Below are 21,809 nucleotides of genomic sequence, written 5' to 3' on the forward strand. Positions count from 1 at the left end.
CTGCGCGCGTCGGGCGGGGCGCTGCCTCTGGTGTTGGCTGAGACAGAGGCTGGTAATGCACACCCGGCAGCTCCCCTCCTGTTCCTGCTCATCGCTGACCCCGTGCTGGCTTTCCTGGGACGCTGTTTGCTCCGCCGGTGGGAATTAACAGGTGCTGATCTCCAGGGTGGGATGTCCGCATCCAGTGTAACGATGGTGGTACCTCTGGGCTTGGTTACTCGCAATTCTCTATGCGCACAAGGTCTCGCAGCATCCGGGTGGCCTTCCGGAAGGCATGTGCGGCTCTGGAAGTGACGGCTCCAGCCGCTCCCCTGAAAAAAGCCGCCACCGTGCAGGGCGGGATTGGGAGCCACCGAGGAGCCCTGCAGCTTGGATCTGGCCGGGCCGAAGGGCTGTGAGCTTTCCCCGTGTGGCAAGGCCAGCGGAGCGGCTCTGGGAGAAGGGCCGTGTTGGTCCGTAACGCTTCCTTACGCCTGTGCTGAGATGCTGGCTGTGGGAATTCCTTCTCCCTTCGGTAGCTGGCTGATTCGAAGCGAACTGCGTGGCTCTGCTCAGTATCTGTTTCCCACAGGGAGTGTCTCTTCTCCCGGGGGGATAGCTGTGCTCCCCTGGGCACTTTGTGAGCAGCGGGCTGCTGATGGGCCGCTTCGTGCCCTCGCCACGCGGCTTGCCCCGGTGGGTCCCGTGCTGGCGGAGCGAGAACGGCTCCCGGGAAGGGAGGAATCATTCTCTGTGTTCCCTGGCAGTAGTGGCGGATTGTTTTCTTATTTTTGCCTTCAGCCCGGGAAGGGAATAATTCTCGGTGTTCCCTGGCAGTAGTGGCAGATTGTTTTCTTATTTTTGCCTTCAGCCACTCCATCCCTTGCTGGAATAATCCTGGCTCTGGTTGTTCCTGTGCTCCAACCGAAGCTCTGGCTTAGCTGGGAAAACAAACCACGTGGAGATGCTTCTGGAAAGGAACAGCCAAGGGCTTAGATGCTACTGGGCTTGGCATAGCCATGAGTGCTGCCTCGGGGAGCCTGAAAGCTCCCTGCTAATGGAGGCAGATCCCTACATCCCTGCCTATGGAGATGCTTCTGGAAGGGAACAGCCAAGGGCTTAGATGCCACTGGGCTTGGGCTTGGCATAGCCATGAGCGCTGCCTCGGGGAGGCTGAAAGCTCCCTGCTAACGGAGGCAGATCCCTACATCCCTGCCTCCAGGGTAGCTTGGAGCACGCAAGATCTAACTGGATCCTGCGTTTGAAGGTCCAGCTGCTGTTCTGTTCCTGCTTTCTGCACTACGGCCTGAGTGAGGGCTGGGAACCACCCCGGACTTCGGTTCCCGTTGTTGCTGATTGTTTCGAGCAGGCCAGACTTGGGGTTGATGCTTTGGGTTTCTGCCACCCCGGTGCTGCGCTCTGCTAGGGGTGTTCCGGGTGTAGCGGAAAATGCGGGATGCAGCTGGATGGCAAAACACCCAGCACCATGCTAGTACGTGTTAAACAGTGTAAACGCTCCTGCTTTACGGCATGGGCAGACTGTGGGGAGCTCCAGCGGATGCCCTGTTTAAATCCTTGTCTCCTGCTGCGAGGAGGGCTCTCTCGCCGTTGGAAGCGACATGATATTCATGGGAGATGAGGTAGACCAGGACTCCCATTTGGCTGGGAAATTCCTGACATGAAGTCCTTGGTCACTTTGCCACTAAGTCATGCTCTTTGCAACTGGTGGAAAGCAATCTATAGCCCTCGCTTGGGGAGGACAAATTACCGGAGAGCAGCTAACGAGGAAGGTGTTCCGTGTGTCTGTGCCGCTTTCGGTTCCCAACTTCAGACCCTCGGCTCGGGAAGCTTGGTGGTGCAGAACCAGTTGCTGCTGTATCCCGAATTGGGGCACTTTGCGGACAGCCGTCCTCACGACAACTGCCCTGTGCCTTCCCCACGTCAGGGAGGCGTAGTCTGGTTTCATGCTCTGCTTTAGAGAATCCAGGGAAAGCCGTGGGCTTGAGCGATGCCCTGCTCTTGCAGCCGGGGGAGGAACACGCCCCCGGGAATCACGATGCCGCCGTTGGCGGTCTGTCTGTGCGAGGCTGCGCTGGCAGCGCGAGCTGGAGGAAGCTGCCGCAAACCTCCTTGGCTGCAAGCACGACCGGCTTTCCTTTGAGAGGGGCTTGGAGGGGAACTTCACTGCCCTCCCTCCCGGCAGGCTGGGGAGCGGTCTTTGCCTGTCCCTCCCTGTCGGAGCGCCTGCGGAGCTAAGGGAAGGGTTTGCTGCCCAGAGAAGCTGTGGATGCCCCATCCCTGGAAGTGTCCAAGGCCAGGCTGGAAGAGGCTTTGAGCAACCTGGTCTAGTGGAGGGTGTCCCTGCCCATGGCAGGGGGGTGGAACTGGATGGGTTTTAAGGTCCCTTCCAACCCAAACCAGTCTGTGATTTCCAACGTCCCGAGGCTGCGCTCACTAGTACCTAAACCACCTCTGTTCCGGGTGTTACTGGAATTTACCACCTTGCGGACGGATGTAATAGCTGGGAGTTGCGGGAAGGGTGCGGAAGCCTCTCTAGAGCCTGGAGCTGGTGGGAGGGAAGCATTGCCCGGTGGTCTGCCCCTGGGGAGGCAGGGGGCAGGGTCTGGCAGCCAGCAGTCGCTTGGGCCTGGGGGGGATGCCCTGGGGTCCAGTACCGTTACTCTTTGTCCACATCCAACTTCAAGGGCGATTCTGAAACCGAGTACTGGTGCGTGCTTGGTTCTAGGTATTTAAGCAGAAGGGGGGACCCTCTCCACCTCCGTTTGCACCCAAAGCCGGGACTGTTGCCATTCCCTCCCCCTTTCCTCTCCTCCAGCTCTCCCCGCAGCGCAAGCCCCTGGCCTCCTGCGGCGTTACGTACATACTCGGTGTCCCTACGGGGACAGGGGGGTGCAGTAGGAAGTCTTTAATTAACAGACGGTGCTACAGAGAGTCTCTCGAGGTTTACTCCGCGCTTCACTGCTCCGTCTTGTTTCAAGGCAATGTTACTCCAGCTCAGAATAATAATCTTCATCCTAGATTCCGTGGTAGCAAAGAGAATCACTTAAACTCCACCTCTGGGTTTGTAAATCTTTTTATTAAAAGAGTTGTGTTCCTTTCTTTTCCACAGTAGTAAAGCTTTGGCACTTACAGTATAAAAATAATCACTGATCATAATTACACCAAATCCCTCTTTGTCAGCTGCAGACTAAGTGTCTTCAATACATTTTATTCCCGTATAAAAACACTTGGAAGGTCAGGGGGGAACAAAACTGATAAATAACGGTATGAGATATAAAGATACAGCTAGAACAATGCTAGGATGGTTGAGAAAGAGTTAGGACTGTGCATATCTTAAGTATCACAGTGACAGGGTTCGCTGTTCCTATCTTATTGCTGGCTGCACGCTTACGTGAAAGCAGAAGTGTTTGGTGGACTTTCCTGTCGCTAAAACTTCGGTGACGTCGGACTCAAACGCTCTTTGCGTAGCACGGGGACCTTGGATTCCTACACCCTCCCTCTCCCTTCCGCTCCCTCAACGATTTGTGAGTGAGCATCACCCCCCCTCCCTCCCCGGCTTTTTGGATTTTTCCTTTAAAATTTAAAAAATAGTGGCTGGTGTTCAGCACTTGGAGCAAAGCCAAGGCAATCGCTATCGATCATGAGAAAAGTCTGAAACACTCCAAGAGTGGCGCTTGGAGAAGCTGTGAGTTGAGCTTAAGCTGGGAGAATGGCTCGGGAGCAGAGGGCCGTTCTCCGAAGCTGCAGTTTTGCTAGCATCACTCCAGTTTGGGTGGGAACCGTGGCACATTGGTATTTATGCTTTGGTTTGTCTGCTGCCATTGCCGCAAGAAGTCTCGCTGGATGTTACTTTCCCCGGGGATGCTGTGTGTCTGCCTGTACATCTAGGGGCATGAAACACTCAATGGGGCAGTTGACGTTCTGTCGGAGGGAAGGAAAGCAGTTAGCGCTCTGTCCTGGAAGGATGGACGCTTCCGTCACGGGATTTGGGCCGAGAGCTGTCGCCAGCCCGTGTACGGGCAGTATTCCCGGCACACAGCAGTGAGGGGGGGTGAGGGAATCGCTACGTGCACAGCCCCACGCGAGCGCAGCTGTCCCCTGGCACGAGTGTGGCGCTGAACGCTCCGCGTGCGGACGCTGGAGCGCGGGTTCTGCGCTGTGCGGAGCGATGGTTCGCCGGGAGGGCGGCTGTCGTGCGCTCCTGACCCAGCGGAAAGCCACCCGCTGCTCTTACTCCTCCCGCCCCGTTCAGAGCCCGCGTGTCCGCGCCACGGAGCGGGGAGGGAGGGCAGAGAAGGCAAGTGTACTCACGGTGTTGGTGGCCTGGTGGTATCGCTGTGTGAACTGCGTGTAGGTGTGGCCAGCGGAGCCTTCGGGGGCCACCTCCACGCTGGGCCTGCGGCAGTTGTCGCAACGCCAGCCCTGGGGAAACAGAGGGCACGTGGGCCGGTCAGACCCTGCCGACGTGGGCGGCCGAGGAGCTGCCGGTACCAGTGCGTGTGGGTACGGCTCCCAGTTGGTACCGCGCAGGCCCCGACTCCGCGTCCCTGCAAGTACTCAAGCTCTCCTACAAATCGTTTTCCTTTTTATGAGCCTGTTCTGGCCAGGCCTTGGACACCATCCGACCCAAAACCCGCTCTCCGTTCCCTCCTGCTTACCTGCTGTCCTCCGTAGCACGTGCAGGAGCAGATGGCCCCGAAGTACTCCTTCTGCCACTGCTCTCCCACCTGGTACATCTTCCCATCGTCGTAGCACGTGGTCTCATCTGCGGAGGGAGAAGCAGAGCTCAGCTCACGGCCTGTGCTCGGCGTTAAGCATTCCCGGAGCAGCTTGGGGATGAGAAGAGCTCTCCCTCTTTGACTAGCGGCTCGCTGACTGGCAGGGGGGGGAACATCAGGCAGTTCTGTAGCTCTGCAGCCACCGCAGACGGGAACGTGAGGGTATTTGCCTGCCAGCAGCGATGCCATTTAACGCCCAGGGTGAAATCTGGGGGATCTTCTGGGGCCGGGCGCTGCAGACGAGTCCCCTGTTGCGGATTAGGGTGACCTACGCCTGGTAGGGCAGCGACACATCCCCCCCGCGTGGCTCCAGGGCCAAGGGCAGAGTGTGGTGCCACCTTAGCGAACAAGGGAGGGGTTTCTTCTTTTTAAGCTTGGGAACGTCAGTTTTATGCCTTCAGTGCTTGTGGGAGCAGGGTCAGTCTGTCACTAAATCGGACACCGCGATACCCTGGTGGGACCTGAATGGGAAGAGCCCCGAGGGACTGGAACTTCCTGGTCGGGAGCCCGATTAAATTAACGTCAGAAGGAGACTTACGAGGTTCACACTTGAATTCTCCCTTTCCGTTGCCAAGGCAGGTGCAGCTCATCATCTGGCCATTCTCCCCCTGCCGATCCCACTTCTCCCCGATCTTGTAGTTGACCCCGTTATCGTGGCACCACTCTGGAGAGGGCAGAGGAAGAAGGGAAGCAGGAGTTACCCCCCGCCGCGCTGCAGTGGCGCAGCGGGAGGAGAAGGGCTTGGTGATGCCTCAGGAACCAGCAGAGGGGTAGGAGAAAGAATCTTCTCAGCTTACGGAAGTCCCAGAGAGGAAATGGGTCCAGCTCCTGCAGCTTTTAACTGCTGAGGAACGTCACAGCTCTAGGGAATGTCTAGAGGCTCCTAGGAAGAGAGTAAGTAGGATGTGACAGAGTGGGAAGGGGGAGAGAAGGAGTAAGTAGGAGAGGAGGAGAAATGTAAAGGGAATTTAAGAGACCCAGGGCAGGAAGGGAGACAACAATACTGTAAATGCTCTATTTTTGAGCAAATACCCAGTAAAACCGTATCACAGAGACTGCAAAACATGCCGGGTAAGTCACGTGTGGCAAATGGTGACACACAGATACTCATCCTGTAAAACAAGAGTCTTCCCTGCAGTCACTCCTCCGCGTAAGCGAACTGCGGGAACACCCTCCGTGCTCGGCTCGCTCCGCAGTTTAAAAGCGCGGTTTGCGTTAGCCGGAGCTGTGTGGCGTTAAACCGCCCCAGCCCAGACTCGCCTTCCGCTCCCTTCCGACACGTTTGAGATTCTCCCGCGTGACCAGAGTGCCCCGGCAGAGGCGCCACCTGCTTGGCAGAGCAGCTGCCAAAATTCAGGAAGCCGGTTCCGCACGATGCTTTGCGAAGAAAAATACCGTGCCAAACGGGGCCTGTGCTGGCGGTACTGCCCGCTGCAACCCACCCAAGCTCTCTCTGCCCCCCTGAAATTAGGAGATGAGGATTCAGCCGTAATTTAACACTCCACGCTGTCTTGTGAAGCGGCTGCTCGGATACTGTCGCGCAGCTGTCTTGCCCGTCTCACTGGCAAGGGTAGGGAAAACAAAACAAACGCTTAACTCCGGTGAAAAAGTCATTCCGTATCCATCCAGTATCGATCGTTGCTGATGCAGTGACTGGCACTACTAGGTTAGTTGCCCAGCTCGGGAGTAACCAAAGTTTTCCATCATTTCCCATGATGCAAAACCCAGGTTGGGTTAAAAACCGCGGGGCCTGCGTTGGTTTGCGTCATGGTTGGAGCAGGGGGGTTCTGGCAAACACGCTGTTAGTGCTCGGGGAGCCTGGAGAGGGGGATGGTGAAAAGCAAGCTACTCACTGGAGGAATCGCATCGGAAATGACCGCTGCCGAAGCCCAGACACTGGCACCAGAGCTTAAAGCCGGTTTCCGATAAGCGCTCCCATTCCTCGCCGATGGCATAGAAGGAGCCGGTGTAGGTATCGAAGCAGGTATCGTCAGCCGGCTGGTTTAGCCCTTCCGACACTGGAACGGAAGGAAAGGAAACAGGTATCGCACGCGGCACCAGCAACTAGTGCAAGAGACCGATTCCCACTGGGGAGGTGCCTTTTCCCCCCCTCCCACTATCCTGGCAGTAGTGGAGCCACCCCAGGGGCGCACACGTGATGGCTCTGTCCGCAGTCCGGACTCCCTGGGATTTATTTTCCATTAGCATGGGTCAGAGCAGCTGACTGACAAAAAGAACCCGACACAAGGCTGGTTTTGTTCTGATTCAGCAAGTTTCGAGCAAGTGTGTGTTTCTGCATTTGCTGCTGGAGAGCGACACCTGACTCAGCCTGTTTTAAGGGACACGTGCTGCGCCTTGCTGGGAGCGGCAGGAGGTGGGGAGCTGCACGTGCGCTTCTTTGGGGGGCGCATCGGGTTCTCAGGGCAGGGGGATGGGAGCGGGGGAGCAGAGCACGCTGCTGGAGATTGATTGGCACATTAGGTGCGTGCCTGGGTGGGAAGGTGGGTGCTGCACGGCACAGGCATCGATGGGGGCCAAGAGTTAATGCTCTGGGCTCAGTCTGTGACAGACAGGAGGCAACTGGGGTGCTGGAAGGGGAGCAACAGCCTTACTTCCCAGGGAAGGGGGCAGCAGGGGGCTGCATGGAGAGACCTACAGGGTGGGCAGCGTAAACCCTTAACTCTGCAATTCCTCTTCTCCCACCCCGCCCTCCTTTTCAACCTCAACACACACACAGGAGGAGATGGAGAGAGCGAGTCGTTGGCCACCCCCCTGGGCCAGTAAAAGCAAAGCCCAGGACCCCCAGGGCATGGGGGGGGGGGCTCTGGGCTTTCCAGCTGTGGCAAGCACAGGCTCTGTCCTCCGGGACTTGTGGTTGGTCACCCGGCTTCCGAGGGCTGCCCGCTTGTGCACAGTCAGCGTCTCTGCTGCCGGACCTTCAGGGTGGCCTGGCGGTGGCAACCAGCACAGAAGGGGTGGCTAACGACTGACAGAGCAGTTACGCCGGCCGCTGGCTCCTTCCCATAAGCGTGATGTTACTGTGACAGCAGAGCTTCTCTGATCTGCGACACCAGCGCGATCCCTGGCTTCCGCGAGCGGGATGTACGGGATCTTTCGCTCCCTCTCGGAGCCGACCCCAGCAGAGTGCCTGGAGCCTCACAGCATGTTGGGCATGGCGACACCAGTCAGACCGTCAGCGGGTCACTTACCCGCAACTGGTGGACTTCACCAGTCACTTGCCCCGTGCCCTGCTACAAACTCCGTGTATCTGCAGAAGTTTCCTTTCTGACCGATTCCCGAGCACCAGGGAGGTTGCCTTGAGCAAGGGAGGCGAGGCAGGACAAGCGCAGGTTCACCCGGACCCCACAGAGCTTTTACTCACCAGCGTTGCCAACCGTGACCACCTCCTCCAGCACCTTGTGTCGCCGGTGATCCTTCAGGGCTTCCACGATGATGTTGTAGGTAGCCCCCCGTGTCAGGCCAGTGAGGGTGGCACTGGAGGACGTTCCAGGAACCCTGAACTGCAACAAGAGGCAATGCTGAGTCACCAGAAAGAAAAGAGCGATTACTGCGTACGTGACCCCCGCTCAGGAAAGACGGGGTGTTTAGGTTGACATCTGTGCTCTGTGCATGACAGAGCCAGCCCCTTCCCCTCAGACATTCCAAGAACATCAAACACCACCAAGTTAAACTCAAGCCTCGGGACTATGGTTCATGAGGGATGTGCTGTTACCGCTGTATCAGGGAAACAGGAACCAAAGGAGACACAGGAGAAGGGCCAAGGGAGTCTTTGGCTTGGAGAAACAGCACCTCAGTCTTCAAAACTCCCAAGTAGGTCCCTGACTGTCCCTTTCCCTGGACAAACATTGACACTGATGGCATTTCCAGGGCTTCCTGTTTTTGCAGTTCTATCATGTAGCCTTCTCCATGAACATAAGGAGGACGCGGACCTGTTGGATCGAGTCCAGAGGAGGCCACGAGGATGCTCCGAGGGCTGGAGCCCCTCTGCTATGGGGACAGGCTGGGAGAGTTGGGGGTGTTCAGCCTGGAGAAGGCTCTGGGGAGACCTTATAGCACCTTCCAGTGCCTGAAGGGGCTACAAGGAAGCTGGGGGGGACTTTCTCCAAGGGCCTGTAGTGACAGGACAAGGGGGAATGGGTTTAAATTGAAAACGGGGAGGTTTAGATTGGGTATCATGAAGAAGTTCTTCCTGGAGAGGGTGGTGAGGCACTGGGACAGGTTGCCCAGAGATGTTGTGGATGCCCCATCCCTGGAAGTGTTCAAGGCCAGGCTGGATGAGGCTTTGAGCAACCTGGTCTAGTGGAAGGTGTCCCTGCCCATGGCAGGGGGGTTGGAACTGGATGATCTTTAAGGTCCCTTCCAACCCAAACCATTCCGTGGTTCTGTGAAGGAGAGGAGGGAGACATTTATCCTGCTCTCAGCTATGTGTTAAAAGACTCTGTAGGCCAACTCTGACTGCCACCCCCTTAACACAGCAGAGGGACTGGACTCCCAAGAGGCTCCTGCTGCTACAGCTGCAGCTAACATGGTTTCTCTGCTGGGAAAGTTCAGTTACCTGCAGAGTATCTTCATCCTGGCTGACAGGCTGACAGGAGATGATGTATTCCGAGCTCTCCAGCAATGGCCTCCAGGAGATGGTTGTTTGAGAAAGAGCTTCTTGGCCTGTGGTGTCGTTGCGCCTGGGCCCGCGGGAGTGAGGGTATGAAGGTTCGACTATGACAGGCACTTGGTACCCAGGGATTTCAATGGCTTCGTCTACGTTTGGCGGTTGCCGTCTTGACCCTGGCCTAAGGGGGGTTGCTGTAGTGGGTACAGGCCGTCTGTAGCCGTGCTCCTCAAAGAAGACTTGTTGACCCTGGTGTCCTATTGTCTGCGGGTGCCCAGAGGTGCCTGGAAGTTGGATACCATTTCCATTGTCATACCTATTATTTGTGAGGTAAGGGGTCCCCTCGTCAATGGAAGGCACGTCGAGAATGTCAGGTTGGTTGGGGTGCGGTCGGGTAATCAACGTGGGAAGCTCATCTAGCCAAAGAGAGGTTAGAAGCCATAAAGCAAAGCGTGGCAAATGAACAACGGTATATTAAACATCCACGTGGGTGGATGCTGTACACAGCCCCGAGCATCAAAGATTAGCCACCATCCCAAGTTGCAACACACTTTTTATGACCTCACTGTGACTGTAAGGCTAATTTCTATCTCTCTAAATGTTTATATGCCATATAAATACACGTCTGTATTTCATACATAGGTATAAGAAGTGTGTTGGTATGAAATTTTCATACAGCTGAGCAACAGTTTTGAACACTGCAACCCAAAGAAGCCACCACTGCTCAAATTGAGAAGAAGAAATGATTACAAGAGATACTGACAAGAAGAATCACCGCTGTGCAGTGAGAACCCAGCCCCTTGAGCACATCTGGATATGCAGCTGATACTTTGCTTGCTGCAGGCATCTCAGATTCCCACTGTGAAGGGTACAAAGAGAGACGCAGCGGGCAACAAACGAATGGATTCTGCTTTTGATGCTGTCATGTGCCAGATGGAAATGGGAGCGTTAACCCTAATTTAATTATCAATTAGGTACGCAGGCAAGAATCAAGCACCAAACTGTTCTTAGCGTTCAGACTCAGCTAAACACGATTAAGGTAACCTCACCTCCCGCATCCTAGAAAGGGAAACCTCCTTACAACACCCATTTGACTCCTAGCGAAGGTGTGGCTGAAGGTGTGAACAGGGTGCTCTAAAGAACGGTATTATTGCTGTCCTGAGGTTGTATTCCCCCACTGGAAGAGAGCAGCTCCCACTGGCACACAACAACCCAGAGCTTTGTTTTACCTGTCCTTTTCCTGCCAACCAGTGGTTCACTCTTTTGATTGTTCTTCACAGCAATGATATAGATGATGTATTCAGTTCCTGGTTCCAAACCTGGGGAGGGAGGAAGGACATAAAGTGATGTTAAGAGCTGCTTTTCCTTTGTGGGATCTTAGGCAGAGTGGGAGGAGACACGTATGGCTATAGGGTGGGTGTATTTTGAATCTGAGGGTTTCAGAATGGTTCAGAAAATCCAGCCTCCTGCTCCTCAGAGCAAGTTTGAAATCTGAGTAATGGATCTTCAGAATGTGACTGATGGGGTGCCAGAGTCACGGGCATTTTTGCTTGGATGGATGACAGTGGAAATAAACGTCTGTGGGTGGGTCAGATCTGACGGTTGATCTGCCCAGTGTATTGTGTTTGTAGGACAGGTGTGCTCATCAAACCTGTCTGTATCAACGGAACAACACTCTGTCTTTCTCTTGGCTGACCGTGAACACATTCTGTAATTAGGCCTCCTCCCTCTCTCTTCAAATTTAAGTGTTTCAGGTGAAGAGCTCCCGAACAGAACAGAGACAGGTACCAGTAATAGTAGCCTCGGTGGTGCCGGGCCGAGGGCGAGGCAGAACCTCCTTGACTGGTGAGCCAGGTTTCTCGTATCGGATGATGTAGCCTGTGATCTTGGCTCGCGGAGGCTGCCAGGTAGCCAGGAGGGAGTTGCTTGTGGTTGTAAGGAAGCGCAGGTTGGAAGGAGCATCAATAGCTAGGTGAAAACAAAAGGAAACAAGTCAAAAGCAGTACAGGCAAGGACGTTCTTCACCTGAACTGCATCTCATGACACCCTCCTCAAACTCAGGAGTAAAACATGCTGCTGTAAGTCCCAATAAGTATCTTCTGTGATCAGATCTCCACTGCTTCTGCCTGGCCGTATGCAATCACTGCGCGTTAGCACAAGCAGAAGAGTCAGACAAGCTCGTTACCTGTGGAGGCATCAATCACGACTGGGGAACTGCGTGCGTTCTCGTTCAGAGTGTAAAGGTAGATCTTGTAGTCATTGCCAGGCTGCAAGCCTAAAATGAAGTTGAAACAAACGTTAGCTGGTCAAGGAAGCCACCTAGAAAGGGCATCAGAATGTCTTCCAACAGCTGCTTCTTGGAGACCAGTCTTTACGCCACAGGTATTGTTTCCCCACCTTCTGTTCCTGGTACTTTCTGACAGGACCCCGGCAGCTCCTGCATCTGCGGAAGCACCTCACTCACCAGTGATGGTGTAAGTCCTAACATCAGGGCTGATGGTCCTTTGAATGGGGCTCTGGCCACTCGCTGGGACGGCATCAACCTGGAAGCCCGTGATGGTCTCCGTCTTGGTTCTCCAGGTAATGGTGATGGTGGTCTCGGTGGCGTCTGTCACCCGGGCCCTGCGAGGGGGACTGACATCTGCGCCAGAAGGAAAACGTCTCCTGTCAGTACCGTGAGGATTGAGACTCTTACCAACCAAGTGTTTGTGAAGGCCTTTGGTGGAGCTCTGTAGAGACCCACACGTCTGAGACAGAGCAAGATCTCTGCCTCTGGGCCTCTGCACCCAGCACAATAGGGCTTGGTCACTTGTGCGGCATCAGGACTTACTTTCCAGCGTGGTGACCACCCCCTGGGCTGGCCGGCTGGTCAGGGAATCCTTCAGGGCATACACGCTCACTTCGTACTTGGTTGCTACCTAGAACGAACAAAGTCACACCATGCTATGAGCGGGTCCCGGCACAGCGGGAAACGCTCCTGCCCTCCTTCGGTGTCTGGTGGAGCCGCATTTCTTGGTCCCCAGTTACTGAAGTATGAAACCTTAAAATAACTCAAAGGATTGCAGGGATGATTCCCATTAGTTCTAGCTGTAATGAAAGAGTAGATGTGGGCCCTGATAAACAGGGCTGCTGATACCACTAGTAGTGCGCACGTGCACACCCAGGAGCAGAGGAAATCCTGGAAGAAGCTTATTTGTCATCCCTTATTTGTCATTGCCTGCACTTCAAAGCCGATTCTTCAGAAAAGCCTAATTTGTATCCTGTTTTTCCTGGGGTTAGTAGATGCCATTTGCTATGGTAAGGTGCTCTTGCTGTGGAGAAGGGTGGAAGTTACAGCATGGTCTTTCGGCCTTGACTGCATCAGACCGGGAGTCCACATAGACTAGGATGGTTTCTTTTAAGGCTCGTTTTTGAAAATGATTCATAAAACTCCTTAAAAAACAGATCAGTAACTTTTCAAGATAGCAGGAACCATAAAACCCATGATTTTCAGCCTTTTGCAGTTCAGGAACTCCTGAAATATTTCCAGTGGAGAAGATGGCTATATAGCAAATTTAAGCTACTCAAAAAAGACTTGCATTTTTTAGTTACATTTTGCAGATGTCTTAAAATGAGGCAATAGACTGCCAGAGCTGCCACAGCACAGCTTGAAAAGCTCTGCATGAGGTCACTTTATCTGACCTCTTTTGTGAAAGACGAGTAAAAGCATTTCAGCGGGGTACTGTTGATTGTGGACCTGATAATTTGCATTTGATTAAGTCATCCAGTCTCTGTGCTAAGTGAGGAAGGGGAAAGAATGCAGATTCAGCAGGCAAATTCCTTGCCTTTTAAAGACTACTGTAAGGAGCAGTTACAGCTGATGGCTAGTCAGACTTCAGAGTCAGACCCTTGGGAGCCGTAAGGATCTACTAGGGCTCAGATTCCTGACCCAGGCATTTGAAAGGGCTTCAAATTCTCCTAGCATTTCCCTCCCACATCCCAGCCTGCATCACACCAAGCAGAGTTACCATCAGTCCAGACACAACAGCAGATGTACTGTCGGGAGAAAGGTTGATTTCTTTCATAGGACCAGTCTTTTCTTTGGGGTTCACTCTGACCCTGTAGCCAGTGAGACGAACGTTTGGTGCGTTCCAGTTGACTGTGAGACTGGTGGGAGTTACCTGTATAAACTTCAGGTTTGTTGGAGGTGGGATTGCTGCAAAAATCCAGATTGGCACATGGTTAGTTTGAAGAAGAGCATCTTGGATAAGATAATATTCTCTCCTGAACAGGAGATAGTTTTAGGCCTGAAATACATGGGTGGGAAAGCGGTGTGCCTTCTGCAAACACAGGCATAAAGCACCGTGGAAGAGGTCAAGGTATTCAGGACAAGGGTCTCAATGCTTTTCAGGAGAAATAAGGAGTTCTCCCTGCTTCAACCCTGAAGCTGGGTGAGTAAAACCACTTGCTGTTGATAGAAGGTGGAGGCTCTGGGAGGTGCTTAAATCTGTAGTAGGCCAGTCTGGTTTAATTCTTTTGCCTGCCTCTGCTTTTCATCACACAGCTAATAGTTTAGTCCTGCTTCACTTGCCCATCTCTGTTCATTTCCATAATACAATTGATGATTTACAAAAGTAAGTAGGAAGCAGGCTCAGGAGCTGCAAAGAGGGTATAAAAATACTGCAAACGCAGAGGGGAAGCATTTTACAGCCACTTACACAAGTGTAAATTACTACACAGAGAGCAAGGCAATGGAAAAGCAGAGTTGTGGTGGCCATAAGGCTCATCACGCGAGGGCCTGTTTATGAGCTAACACGTCTGATATCCTTAAAGACCAATGTTTGCATAAAAAAAAAGGAGCATCCATTGAAACATTTTTGTGCCTTACTGTTGGTAATCCGTGGGCTGTAAACAGGGGAAAAATACACCGTGCCATAGTGCTTGCTGTTAGCACGTTGCTGTGAAGCTTTCTAATTTATGGAGTGGAAATAGAAGATAATTCTTCCTTGTTGCTTTGCTCAGAGCTCAGTCTAAAGCTCATGAGAGTCAACAGAAAGTCTTAAATGACTTCAGATCTACTTCTGAACAGCCCATAAAGGGTAAACCACGGAGAGCAGGGTTTAAAAATTACTAGATTTGCACTTCTGGCAGGTAGTTTCCATCATCAGAGCACTTTGCTTCAGTTTAGTACAGCAATCTGTGCACCAGGAACCACTGTCTTCGTTACGCCCCTGGAATTATAGTGCCAACTCTTCATCCAGCAATGTAGAGGAGACGTGTATTACGAAGGCACTACCTTTGCAATAAAGATGCGTCTGGCAGTGCTGGAAGCTTTGCAACGGATTCCGCATTGCTGGAAGTAACTAGCTTGAGCAATAGCTTCCTTTTCCACAAAGGAATTTTACAAGTGTTGTACACGGAGTTGGATCAGACTGGCACATACGGGAAAGGACTCTCCTGAATGGAGCATGTCCACTTCTCGTGGAGGCGATACTAGCACAGGGTGTGGGTATGCACGTGGGCTGTAGTCCTTAGGGAAGTGCCAGTGAAGGATCCAGGGGCTTTGTGAGACCTGAAGTTAAGCAATCTCCCAGCCCTTCACATGGATCTTTTGCCCATCCAACAGCAAGGACCCTGGGGGTGTGAACCTGCTCTAATTTCTCTCTCTTGTTGCTAACTGCCTCTGCATGCAGCTGCCCCATACCCTAGAGACGGGACAAGGGTGGTGTTTTTCACCATGAATTAGGCTCCGTGACTAGGGACCAGACACTACTAATCCAGCTGAGGGAAGACTAGAAGGTCTCTTCTTCCCCTAGGATCTGTTCCCTCAATCCTGCCTATCTTTCCTGCATTCCCTGCCTTCCCTAACGGGTGAGTCGGCTGACTCTGCTAATGAAATGGCCCACTAAGCCATTTCTTGATGGCGACTGCAATCCCTTGGCTGCCCGCGGGGCTGCCCCGGCACGGATTGCGCACAGAAGGACACTGTACCCAACAGGGCAGAAGCCACCGCTGCCGTGGCCTGGGGGGTGGTGTAGGTAAAGGTGTACCTGTGGACTGGGTCCCAGTGAGGGGCAGGCTCTCCATGTCATCGTATATGGCAACGATATTGATAGTGTACTCAGAACCTGGCCTGAGGCCATGCAGCTCAGCAGTGTCTTCTTCGCCCCCTGGGGCCGGCAATAGCTCATGGATTCCATCCTCAGGGCTTGAGTAGGTCACCCTGTACCTGGTGACTTGCCCCTGCGGGCTTTCCCAAGCAATTTTGATGGAATCAACATCCACCTCAGTGAATGTTAGTCCTTTAGGGCGGTCAATGTCTGTTAGGCAAATTAACGGTAAGAGGTTATGTGATAAAAAGCAGGTTGTGGGTGAGGAAAATAAAAAGCATTTCTATTACATGCAAAGCAGTTTTTGGTTTTGCGCGGGAGAGAGGGTACTTGATTCTCCTCTGTGCTGCGCCTTGCACACGTGCTTACACCCCTGCAGAGTACGGTGGAGGATTTGCAGGTGCCAGACAGCAGGAAGGCAATGTTGGCCTTGTTGAAACCAAAAGGATTTGCATTGCCACCTGCGAAGCAGCCAGAACACCAACCCTTGCCTCTCTTTGAGTTCCCTTGGCACTGAAGCCCCTTTTACACAACTCCAGCAGCATAAAGCTGCCTTGAAGTGGTCAAGAGCAAAAGAAGAAATGGGATTTTAAGACCCATTTCTACCATCAGAGCTGGTAATGGGTTCCTATTGCTGAAGGCAGCCAGACAACCTGCCAGACGCAGGAAGTTCACGCTGCATTCACCTTTCGCTACCGTAAGCTGCTGTGCAAAGCGCCAGTCCAAGGAGAATCAGTCCCGCTATTTTCTTTCATAAATTAATAACCAATTAACACACTTATCAAGAAAGCAAATTACTCGGTATGCTGTATTTTAAAATCACTTTCAAACAAACCCTTCAGCTTTGATCGAGTGCAGAGGGAATGCCCACAAGTGCAACCTGGTGATACGCACACTTCCTAATTAGACCAATTCATGGGATTTTCCTGGCAAGGTGGGAGCTCTGAGCTGGGTAGCAAGGCAAGTGAGCCTTGCTCCACTGAAATCCAGTGTGGTGACCACAGAGCTATTCCCATTTGGTGCACAGAATGGGAGCATCTGGCATACCGTTTTTATATTGCATCCAAATTAAGCTTTTTTTAAACAATTTCAACTTGCTGTGTCACATTAGTCCTGAATTTTCTACATTTTCCAGTTGGCAAAGGTGAGTTTTGTCCATGCGTTTGTTGGTTTGAAACGGATGTGGACTCTTCCCATCTCTGCAAAGCTTCAGAGAAGCTCCCGTTGTCTTTAGAACAAATCTGTAAGTATCTGGGGCTGAGCTGTGGTTTTGAACACAAACCTGAGCAAGGGAGTAACATGCGTGCAAACCCCGGCCCCGGAGGTGGCCCCAAAAAAGGCACTTTACATCAGAGAGGTCCCTCAGTTACGTGTTCCCTCTTGCCTCCTCTGTGTCCAGAGCAGTACTGCTGTTGCGTACGGGCGGATAGGGCAACCCGAGGGCTTCGCAGTTCTTTTACAATGCTTCATCCCAAGTTCTTGGTAACTCATTTTCTTTTACTCCCTTGCACAGGGCAAGCGCTTCCAAGCCAAGCCCAGTCCCTTACGAGTTACCACCTTTGCCACCTAGCTCTGGAAAGGAGATCTTTGCCCATTTTTTTTCCCACTGATTGGCTGAAGGCAAACAAACCCCATAAAGATTTTTGCGGCTTTAGTGAAAGAAAAAAAACCCAGAAGCACAGCATTTTGATGGGGCGGGAAACTACGTTTTGCCAGTGTTTGAGGGAGAGGGACTGCGCTTTTGCCAGCATCTGCAATTTAGGTGCACGGTACTTATTCACAGGGCAGACCGCCTCGCGTTCTCCTGGAGACTAGGCACCTGCCACTTGCTTTCCCTGGGGATGAGATGCTGCATGGGAGCTCCAGACATCAATAGATAACATTCGGTTTGTTACCATGAAGTGAAATACGTACTGGTGACAGCTGTCTCAACCAAGGGGAGGCTCTCTCCGTTCTGATTCTGAGCGTAGACACTGACCATATACTCAACTGTGGGCTGCAGACCTTCAATAGTGACTTGGGTTTGATCTGGCAGGGAAGAACAACGTTAGTCCGTCAGCAGCTGCAGAGCACTGGACTCTAGGCAGCCTCGAATGAAGGGCCTGCACTAACCATACGCCATTAAAACGAGACAGGACTGACACATCAGGTTTACCTTTGGCTGGCGCTGTGCCTCTCTGGCAGCGCAGGACAAGGCACCTGCTATCTGTACCTGCTCAAAGGCCCCACAGCTAAAAGTGCAGGTTAGCACAGTAAAGATAAACAAAGCAAGAGCAGACCGGCTTTCACCACCTCCTGGGGTAGGATTGACCATTAACCCAACTGCATCACAACCATCCCTGAGTGCTAATCTCTGCGGATCCCACAGAACCCACGGCGTTCCCGAAAGCTGACCTGGCAGACGCTACGGTAACGAGGTCAGGCCTGCAGCGTACGTGACTGAGTCCATGCCTTGACCAAAGGTCACGTTACATGACCTTCAGAAGGATTTCAGAGGAAGTTGTGCTGGACGCTAGAAAATCCAATGGCATTTCTTTGAAATCCAGGTGCCTTTCAGAGACTGAGGTTGCCAAGAACAAGCCTCTGCAGCACAGTGCTGTCACAGAAATGTGAAGCTTTCATGGCAAAAATTTGCCCTAGCTTCTCCTGGATGAGACCTAATTCCAGTCAGCAGGATGGCAAAAATAAAAGGGTACAAGCAGGAGAAATTTTGGCTTCAAGCATATGCCTGTGCCCAATAGTGTTGATTCCAGTGGTCACGTCTTGCATTCTTTACAGATCTGATGAAGAATGTCGTCTCCTCTTACCTGCAGGGACATTTTTAGTTTTTGTGGGCCCGTGTCCTTTCTTGGGGACAGCTGTCACTCGGTACCCTGTGACCGGGGATGTTGAAGGGAGCCATCTGATGCTGATACTGTTGTCCTGGACGTCGGTAACTTGCATCTGGGATGGTGTGTCAATTTCTGGGCAACAAAAACAGGTTTTCTTGAGTATGTGGCTGCAGGAAAGCCTCCCTCCACTATTAACCTCCCCCCTGAATTTTATTCTGCTCTTCCTTTTCTAGGCTGTGCTTCTTAAAACAGAAAACGCTTGTTATTTATTGGTCCCTCATGCTAGCCCAGAGCAAAAAATCCTTAACCATGATGTGTGGGTGACTGACCTCATAACAAAAGTCCTCAAGTTGATGTTTTAAAGGCTACTAAATGCCTTTATCTGCAGCTACAGTAGGAACAGGATTAAGTTCTAACCAGAGGAGCAGGGAGACAACAGCCCTGGAGTTAGAAAGTCAGGTCTCATCAGGATCACGTGATATGACAGTGCACCAGAAGCACCAGAGTTACGCCAACAGTGACCCCGTGATCTGAGAGAGCCCAGCAGGATTTCCACTCTGCAATAAGCAGTCAAATATTGCTTGTATCCCCATCTGGACTCCATAAGGTTTCCCTCCTCCAAAAGTCCACAATCCCCTTCTGTGTCATGTCATTATCATGCTGGGCCACCACGATACACAGCTCTGTCGACAGTGACAGGCTAACAACATAGCCCGTGACTTCCACAAGAAACCAGGGATCAGTGACACAAATTCCTGGAAATAAGCCCACACAAAGCTGTAGGCTGTTCTTTTTCTAGGTTTGTTTTGCTTTAAGAGGTCTCACCTGTTTTGTAGGTGACGGTGACTGGCTTGCTGCTGGCAGGGCTGTCTCCGCGGCCAGTGACCGCATACACGGTGATGGTGTAGTCTACGCCAGGTTTGAGGCCTGTGATGGTAGCGGTGGACATGGTGCCAGGCACTGTAAACTCCTGCACAGGGCTGCTTCCACCTAAGGAGGGTGGAGTGAGAAAAGAAATGTTAATGAGACTCTAAATCATGTATTTTAAATCATTACAAAAACCAGAACAATCCTATATGCAAGAAGTTGGAGAGGGGACCCTGTTTATTTCAGTGGATCTCAGGTCAAAGTCTTTTTCAGACCCACCCGAGGAAAAGAATGGAGTATGGACACACAGCCACTGCTAAAATGATGTGAGTGCTCCAGATGCTCTTTCTTTTTGGTAGGCAAAAAGTTATTTGCTCTCCTTTTTAAAAAAAAAGGCCCCTATATTTGACAATCTTACCTAAATATGCTGCAAGAATCTCAGAGAGACAAGAGTTCGTCTGCTGCAGTCCAACTTGCCTTTGCTACTTTCTGTGGCTTCCTCATGGCCTCAGAATCGAGGTTCTGGTGTGTGACTGTGGCCCTAGCAGCCTGCCCTCACCTGTTTCACCGTAAGTGATCCGGTAGTATCTGACTGTCACTGCAGGAGCATCCCAGGAAATCACAAGGCTGGTCGGGCTGGTGGGGGTGACTTCCAGGTCCCTTGGAACGTCAGACACTAGAAAAGCAGAGAACGGAGAGAGGATTTAACACAGGTAATGTACATCAGCTACATATTCCACCTATCATACTGCGCTCCTCTGCTACTCCTCTGCCTTAGTTTTAGCCCAGTGCGCACACCTCTACAAGTGACATATCTGGTTAAAAACCATCAGGCATTGGGCTAGATTCAATGAAAAAAGTTCTGCTGGCCCTGAGGACATCTGCCTTGATCTCTAAGTAGCCTGAATCCTCCCACCTTTTTCTAAATCAGGCCCTACCTCAGTATCTCAGCACTTTCCTCATGAGCAGTTTCACCAACTGGCAGGGAAGACGTGGTTTAACGACTACTTTGCTAGAGGACACCCAAAATCCATGAGGCGACTTTAGACAGCCTTCTCTCCAGGCTTACCCGTAGTCTGTTGGCCGACTAAGGGCACGCTCTCCTCCTTGCCGCTGATGGCGATGATGCTGACCACATACTCAGTCCCCGGGAGCAGGTTGGTAAGGGTGATGGAGTTCCGTGAGGGGGGCACACGGTCCTCCTTAGGCCTGCCAACGCCATGCTCTGGGTGATGCCGGATTTTGTAGCCCATAATGGTGGCACGAGGAGCAATCCAGTGCACGGTAAAAGAGTTAGCAGTTATATCCGAGAAGTCAAGGCCAGTGGGGGAATCAAGACCTGAGTGTTGCAAAGAGACAAGAGACTGAGCTCAACTGAACCGATTAAGCTCTGTACCGTGTCACTGCCAGATCCTAAGCCACATGCTATTCAGCCATGGAACTGAACACATATGTGTTCAGGATCAAAGCGAGATAAACAGGCACAGGAACATGATTGCAGGAAACGAGCATATGGCACGGACAACACCGCATCGCACGACCAGCAGACATCACAGTTACAAACCAAAAAGACTCAGTGACAAGAGGATGATAGGCTCTGCCTAGGCCCGTTCTCAGGCAGAGACCGTTGGCACATGTACATTCACACATGAGGTCTACAGTGCTCTGTTTAAAACCAGCAGAAGTTCTGGCTCTCAGACATGAAGAGATGTGAGATTCCCTAGCGTTTCCCAAAACATGCAGCTGCTTCACGCTCCGATATCTATCCCCCATCAACAAGACAAAAGACAGAGCAACAAAGTCCCATTAACGCATGGTGTTAATCACGCGTGTGTCTCAGGCTGCATCGAAGTACCTGTTTTCTGGATTCCGGACAAAGGTGCGCTCTCATGTTGCTCGGAAACACTGTAGACTCTCACCAGATATTCAGTACCAGGGAGCAGATCTGTGGAGTTGAAATACAGGAATTTAGACCTATTTCTTTACCCTGAAGTCACTCAGCCTTCACCATTCGAACTGTGTTTAAGGGACGTAATCAGGTTTTGCTTGATGGAAGATCTGAGCCTCCAGGACAGTCAAAAATTTAAATCAGTTCTTTTTGTGGCATTCTGGTTACTTGCAATGTTTTAGCCTGAAGGAGCACGGTATCCCCTGTATCATTGCTTCATTAGTTTGTGGAGACTGGCTAGAAGCAATTAGTTTTCTGCAAGGTCCTTCCTAGTTATTTAGTAGTTTAGTTATGCACCAGGCCAAAGCGTTAGCTGATATAAACAGGAATAGGGCCAAGGATTTCCAACACAGTGATTCTAACTCAGGTGTGCTCCAGATCTAGTCTCTTATTCTGAGAATGGCTATTGTCCCTCGCTCAACCATCCTGATTCTAGGACAGAGGGGAAAAAAAACCCTCTTCAACTATAGCACAGCTTTTACACCAGGAAAAATTAATGTCAGCTTTTTGAAAATGCCCATGTTTTCTTGCCATGTCCTGTAAGGTTCCAAACAGTATTTATTTTCTGGTCCTGAGCATACAAAGCCAGAGGAGCAACAACCTTTTGCACATTCTCATCCTCTCCCTGAACCTCTGCACTGCAAGCCCTTGACATTTTTGGCAAACCAG

The 21,809-nt window shown here is 52.0% G+C and overlaps 1 protein-coding gene across 1 annotated transcript in view; it reads right to left on the bottom strand.

Moving 5' to 3' along the window:
* Positions 1-3,059: 3,059 nt before the first annotated feature.
* The window catches only part of FN1 (fibronectin 1), a gene marked incomplete at its 5' end in the record, with an annotated part of 54,113 nt that continues 35,363 nt past the window's right edge, over positions 3,060-21,809 (bottom strand). The window contains 21 exons of the mRNA XM_010159276.1: positions 3,060-3,456; positions 3,803-3,921; positions 4,312-4,422; positions 4,659-4,765; positions 5,317-5,442; positions 6,632-6,796; positions 8,161-8,299; positions 9,355-9,821; positions 10,635-10,724; positions 11,194-11,373; positions 11,591-11,680; positions 11,870-12,046; positions 12,236-12,323; positions 13,413-13,600; positions 15,435-15,704; positions 17,409-17,522; positions 18,302-18,457; positions 19,151-19,315; positions 19,752-19,868; positions 20,262-20,531; positions 21,048-21,137. Coding sequence (XP_010157578.1) covers positions 3,847-3,921; positions 4,312-4,422; positions 4,659-4,765; positions 5,317-5,442; positions 6,632-6,796; positions 8,161-8,299; positions 9,355-9,821; positions 10,635-10,724; positions 11,194-11,373; positions 11,591-11,680; positions 11,870-12,046; positions 12,236-12,323; positions 13,413-13,600; positions 15,435-15,704; positions 17,409-17,522; positions 18,302-18,457; positions 19,151-19,315; positions 19,752-19,868; positions 20,262-20,531; positions 21,048-21,137 — 3,185 coding nt within the window. The remainder of the gene's footprint in view (positions 3,457-3,802; positions 3,922-4,311; positions 4,423-4,658; positions 4,766-5,316; positions 5,443-6,631; positions 6,797-8,160; positions 8,300-9,354; positions 9,822-10,634; positions 10,725-11,193; positions 11,374-11,590; positions 11,681-11,869; positions 12,047-12,235; positions 12,324-13,412; positions 13,601-15,434; positions 15,705-17,408; positions 17,523-18,301; positions 18,458-19,150; positions 19,316-19,751; positions 19,869-20,261; positions 20,532-21,047; positions 21,138-21,809) is intronic.

The sequence above is a fragment of the Eurypyga helias genome, unplaced genomic scaffold (assembly GCF_000690775.1).
Source record: "Eurypyga helias isolate BGI_N326 unplaced genomic scaffold, ASM69077v1 scaffold14329, whole genome shotgun sequence".
Taxonomy (NCBI): Eukaryota; Metazoa; Chordata; class Aves; order Eurypygiformes; family Eurypygidae; genus Eurypyga; species Eurypyga helias.